We start from the raw sequence: 6754 nt of genomic DNA on the forward strand, positions 1-6754 counted from the left end.
TGCCTTTGTGATCCCACCAAACACAAAGCATATCTTTTTCGGTGTGGATATTCGTCTTTGGCAGCTGTTTTAGGGATCATCACGCAAATACCAGGATCTTTTAGGCACAACGTTTTCGTACACAATCCAGTTTTCTTCTCCAGTCACAAGTTTCTTAAAAAAGCATGCTTCATTTCGTTTCAAAAACATATTACAAATGGAATACCAGTCCAAGCAATTCTTTTCTCAGATCTGTGGGGGACCCATACATTATAACGAGAAATGCATCCTAGCTTCCCTAGGTGTTCCTGAGCTGTACTTATAGAAACTTCCAATTCCTCTGCAAGTTCTCTAGTCGTGATATTTGAGCTCTCTTCGAAGTTTGCCTTCAAAACATCTTCATCCAATGTTGAAGGTCTTCCACTGCGGCCGTCATCTTTCAAGCTAAACTCTCCAGCTTCAAATTTTGCAAACCACCTTCGAATCGTTGATTCACCTACAACATGGTCACAATTAAACTTCGCAAATGTTTTTGAAAGTCTTTGCAGAATTTTGCCCTTTTTTTTTTTAAAAAGAAAAGCATTATAATGGGAATATAAAGTTTTCGGTTATCTAATCCGAATGTCAATAAAGGGTAACCGGAATGAAATATAAATCTATTTTTAGCCAGGAACAAAGAATAGGGGCACTACCACTTCAAGCAACGCCAAAGTTTCGATTGTGTTACGTTTCAGGTGTGTTCAATGAAGCGTTAAAAGATTTAGCTTAAACACCCCCACAACTTTCCGGACAACCTAGTATACGCACAAGGTGCATGGAGGACGGTTTAAAAAAGAAAAACATGACATATATTGATGAGAGATCTAGAAGCATTTAGGAAAGATTAAATGTACATTTGAGACTTATGAAAACAAAAAATAAACAGTCCTCCATATTCTACCAGCATGCCCAAAAAACCGAACTGAAGGTACACTAGGCCGACTTCACACCCGCATTTTATCACAATGAATTACTCCTTTGATATCCCACCATACACTCAACATGATCTTCTTTGTAGGATGTCCTGCTCTCGGTTGTTGAACTGGCCATCCTCCTCGATGGTCCAAGAAAACGACAGCGTTTAACATTATGTTAAAGAATCCACTTCTCATTACATGTAACGAGCCTGTCTAAATATGTTGCTTGAAAGTATCGCGAAAGCAATGATTGGCCACAAGCAGCATGCTGTTGTTGATTCTCTGGAGACAGCTCCTGAGGGACCCATTTTCCAGCCACTGAAACCTGCCCAACGTGTTTTAGCTGGCGTACCCCAATTGTATGGGCCATGTTTAACTGTTCTGCAAGTTCCCTAGTGGTAACGGTAAAGTTCTCTGAAACAAGAGCTTCCAACATTTTGGAATCAAATTTTTTTGAATGACCCCCTTTTGGCTCTTCTTTAAAAAGGAAACCACCACTTTGGAAACGGGAAAACTACCTCTTGCAATTTCTTTCATTCCCTAGATCATCCCCATAACTGCTCTGAATAGATCTTGCTGCCGCACTTGCGTTACCACCTTTATAAACTCGATGAGTAAACCATTTCCTATGTGACCTTAGATGGGACAAACATGGTGGTAAAGGTTTCTGAGAATTATGGCCAGAAGTTAGATAAGCCCAGTACTTATTCTATCGGTCCCTTTTTCCGAACCGCTGAGCAACGGGGACATAAACATACCAGGATCGGTTGTCAAGCAATGCTAGGGGAACAAATACAGACACACATACACACACACGCATATATACATATATACATATATACGACAGGTTTCTTTTCAGTTTCCGTCTACCAAATCCACTCACAAGGCTTTGGTCGGCCCGAGGCTATAGTAGAAGACACTTGCCCAAGGTGCCACGCAGTGTGACTGAACCCTGAACCATGTGGTTGGTAAACAGGATACTTACCACACAGCCACTCCTGCGCCTATCAATATCTTTTGCTTAACCATTAACTGATGGGCTCGTAAACAAACCTGCACCGGTTGCCAAGCGGTAGCTTAAGCGGGGTAGCACACATAGACACACAGATATATACATACTTAAATACAACGGAATTCTTTCAGTTTCTATCTACTAATTCCATTTAAAAGGTTTTGGTCACCCCGAGTGTAGAGTAGAGGACAACCACCAATGTGTCATGCAATGGGACTAAATTCGCAAGCATGTCGCTGCGAAGCAAGTTTTCCATATATAGAAATAGACAGGTATACACACACACACACACACACACACACACACACACACACACATATTATATATATATATATATATATACGCGAGAAAGAAGCAACAAGAATGGATAGGTTTTTAGTACAATCGTTTCATACAAGGACAGGCTTTATTAAAAGTTGCAAAAATTGCAGCATATAAACGTGTCCCGTACTCATCAGCTAAAATACATGTGAGTTCTCTAGACAGCCTAGTAGTTGAGGCTATACTCATGAAGTAATGTAGATAATTAAGTAACATAAACAGATTTCCAAAGTTCATTAAAGTTCTTTAAAGATGATGTACAGTCTTATCACAGAATCTTAAAAAAGTTTTAATAGCATCACAGAGAAGGTGACTTAATCCATAGTGTACATATGAATTTCCAGAGATATGAGGAGGGATTACATACTCACAGACGACAAATTTATCCATTGCTAATCACAACGAGGTGGGTCTCAATTCCTGCTTATTAGCATTACAGAGAGGGTGAATTAATCCTTTGTATAGATGCACAATTTCCAATGGTGTAGATGTAAATTTCCAGAGAAATGAAGAGGAATTTCATATTCACAGGCGATAAATTTATCAATGGTTGAACACAATGAGGTAGGTATCAATTCTTGCTATATGATTAGGTATTTGCCACATTAATCACATTACTGCTATTTACAAGAGACTGTAGCTATTTAACTTTTAAAGGCTGAAGGGCTTTCTAGAGAGGCCAAGAACAGAAAAGGGAAGGAAAGAGAAGAAAAGAGAGAAAATAAAGGAGGAGGGAGCAAAAGGTGGGGGGGCTAAAAGAGAAGAGAAAATGAAAAAGAAAAAAAGAAAAAGAGAATAAGAAGAAGAAAAAGAAAAAAGAGAAAAGAGAAAGAAATAGGGAAAGAAGGGAAAAACGAAAAAGAAAAAAAGAGGGTTCTAGTTATACAGAAGAATTAGTAGACGGCAAGTCTGGTTTTAATTTACAGGCATCTAGGAACTAGAGGAGAATATTATTCTTTGACCAGTAAAACAGCTAATTTATTGCTGTTGAAAGCAGCTATGAATTTAAAGAGAATCTAAGAGATAACACGGTCAGGGGTTTAGGGGTCAAGGCTAAAATCAAAGAAAATACATTAGGAAAATCTAAGTATAATCTTATCAAAAAGTCATTAAAATTTATTATTTAATTTATTCATTTTACTGTCTTAAGGAGTTGCCGTTATTATTCATACATTGACGGACTACAGGTCAAATCTTAGAAGATCATTTACAAGTGTTAGGGATTGTCTATCATAATGAAGATATCATATTATTACCGAGGGAGTAGCCTTATTTATTTAATTTTGAAATAGAATTATGGGGCTTTAGTAACTCATTTTATTTTATTAAAGTTATGCTACTCAAATTAGATTAAGTTAAGAATTAAAATAAAATTAAAATTTAGATTTAAAATTAAGATTTAAAATTATGAGTTTGAAATTAAATAAAGCCTCAATTAAGCAGCGTATAAGTACTATTCATTTCCCTGTTCTCAAAAAACTGATGCAGATATAAGGAAAAAGATAACTGTAGTGTGAGAACTCTTAGTTATCTACTTAAAGCAGTGCTATACTAGTAAAAATCAAGTTATATCTATCTATCTATCTAGTTACGAATATTCTAATCATTTAAAATATTTTAAAGTCTTCAATTTAGCGTGGACCAAACTTGACCTAGTTCGATATGGTTATTCAATAAGTTTCTATGTTTTCTATGCTTTAGAATTTCATACGTCTCCATGGAGCATAGTTGGCAACCAACCCTGCTATTTTTATACGGAATTGCTCTCCTAACTATTTCCCAATTAAGGTTATAATTATTATTATTATTTTTGAGTTCCCAGATTTTGTTTGAAAGTGTGGTGGTACCAGCTTTATGACGTAATTTAAAAGACGAGATGTGATTTCTAACTCTGGCTAGAAAATTAATTGTACATCCAATGTAGAAATATTTGTTATTCTCCGTGGATATGGTACATTTATAGATTACATTATTTTGCCCGCATAGACCAGGTGCCGGGCATTTTGATTTTATTCTACACTTACACACAGGAGGAACAACTTCAGGTTTTGGATTATTCTTGGGTAGATGTCTTAGGTTCCTATTATTTTGATTATCATGAGTATAATTGTCCTTATTGTTATTAATATTTCTATAGTTGGTTCTGATATCTAAAGTATTGCTATTATTTATTGATCCTTCTGTTTCATCTTTTAGGTCTAAAGTCCTACCATGATTTCTTATATTATTGGTAATGTTACTATTATTGTTAGTCTTTTTATCCGACTGCATAGTGTTGTTATAGATATCACTGATATTTTCATTCTCACGTTTATATGCTGCAATTTGTGCAACTTTTAATAAAGCCTGTCCTTGTATGAAACGATTGTACTAAAAACATATCCATTCTTGTTGCTTCTTTCTCGCTTATAATCACCCCACATTACTGTATTGTTAAAACCGTATAGTTTTTTTTGGTGCATCTAAGTTAGGTACCATATTCAAGTAAATTCATTTAAATTAACTTGAATCTTTATTGCTTTTTGTATATCTATATATATATATATATATATATATATCTTGGTAAAAAATGTAAGATAAGAAAAGAAAGAAAGAGATCTCAATATTATGTTAATAGAGGAAATTTATCTATAAAATAATATGTTACATTTACTCAATAGTCAAGAAAAAACTCTGAGTTTCAGATGCCGAAGTGGAGATCCACAACACCATCTCTTCGGTTATTTTTTCATAGCGTTTTTCAGATGGCCAGATAACCGAAGAGATGGTGTTGTGGATTTCCACTTCGGCATCTGGAACTCAGAGTTTTATCTTGACTATTGAGTAAATGTAACATATTATTTTTAATATATATATATATTATACATACATATAAATATATATATATATATTATATATAATATATATATATATATATATATATATATATATATATATATATATATATATATATATACATATATACATATATATGTATGTATGTGTGTGTGTGTCTGTGTCTGTGTGTCTGTGTGTTTCTGTGTATATATAATTTCCTACTACATACTTTATTTTTTATATTTCTTGTGTTACCTTTACTATGATTCAAAGCAACCGCATTATCGTTTAGCGCAATGAAGTTTCGTGTTAATTATCGAAGTTGCAATTGTTATACTGGACCGGGTCTTACGAAGCTTGTTGGCTGTAATAAAGCCAGATCAGGGAATTTAGGAACAGCCAAAAACGAATTAAATGTTACAGAATTTATTTTGGATTTATTAAATACTTTCTTATACGACAGTCACGATTATGCGTTGAAGACAAAATAAGTTTTCACTCATTTGATGAGCGGCACTTCAGGAGCAATTAACATACGTGTGTGTGTGTGTGTGTGTGTGTGTGTGTATCACGTTCTCTCTATCTTGGTAGTCATGGTGCAATACTAATAAATGACCACTGAAACAAAAATATATCAATTTATTTGAAAGCTAGAAAAAGCAAAATGCTGTAATTAAAATGTTGGTAGAGGAGGAGTGTGAGAAAATGAATACAGAATGAAAGGAAGAAGATTAATTTAAGCCACAGCACAGGAAGTTATGAAATGACAGCCATGGAAACAGCTTTATGGTGGTGACATCGAGCGGATAAATGGGTGCGTAGCAATGGGATTTGGGAAATAATCCCAGGCACTCATTTATAACTTTCATGGGTTGTTAAGGAAAGTATGAACCCACTCTCATATAAGTATGTACGGGTGCATGTGTAGTCATGTATGTACATATATATATACGTATATATGTATATACATACATACTTATATATATATTTATGTATATATGTATATATATATACGTATATATATATACATATATATATATATATATATATATATATATATACTAAGCAATAAGGGTTCAGCAACGAATTGCCTTACCACATACCGAATTTAGAAATAGCAGTCAAAGGTTTATAGCTATTTCTCTACTAAATATATATATATATATATATATACGTATATATATATATATATATATTATATTATATATATATATATATATATATATATGGGTGTGTGTGATTGTGTATAGAAGATATATTAATAAAAAGAATTCCAACCTTGTCTGATTTTCACGTTTTATTTACAATCTTATAATGATATATTATAAGATAATATATTATAATTGAATAAAATAAAATGAAATAGTAGAATGTTAAATATTCATTCTGATTGAACTAGTACTTTCATGCATTGAATTCTGCAATCTTCGGGTTCATGTAGTAGTGTTGACAGTCATGCTTCACAATTTTTGACTGTAGCAAGATGATTGATTCTGTGCTATAAATACAGCTGGGTAGGCTCCAGAGTGCTAGGTTTTGCAAACTGTATTCTGACCAATCAGTGTGTAGTATCACTCAATTACTTAAGCTGATTGGTTGGTTGAGCTGATTGGTTTAGGCATCACGCTTTGTTGGACAGGTCAAGAGTCCTGTATCTTGACCCTGGCCG

At 33.9% G+C, this 6754-nt stretch overlaps 1 protein-coding gene across 1 annotated transcript; it reads right to left on the bottom strand.

Annotated features, from left to right (window-relative positions):
• Positions 1-248: 248 nt before the first annotated feature.
• On the bottom strand, positions 249-1106 carry LOC115227653 (histone-lysine N-methyltransferase SETMAR-like; the record flags this gene model as incomplete). Its single annotated transcript, XM_029798415.1, has 2 exons — positions 969-1106; positions 249-536 (listed from the first exon to the last, which is right to left on the bottom strand). Coding segments are annotated over exons 1-2 (426 nt in total), but the record flags the coding sequence as incomplete, so codon positions are not given.
• Between the last annotated feature and the right edge of the window lie 5648 nt (positions 1107-6754).

This window comes from Octopus sinensis, unplaced genomic scaffold (assembly GCF_006345805.1).
Source record: "Octopus sinensis unplaced genomic scaffold, ASM634580v1 Contig06458, whole genome shotgun sequence".
NCBI classification, from domain to species: domain Eukaryota; kingdom Metazoa; phylum Mollusca; class Cephalopoda; order Octopoda; family Octopodidae; genus Octopus; species Octopus sinensis.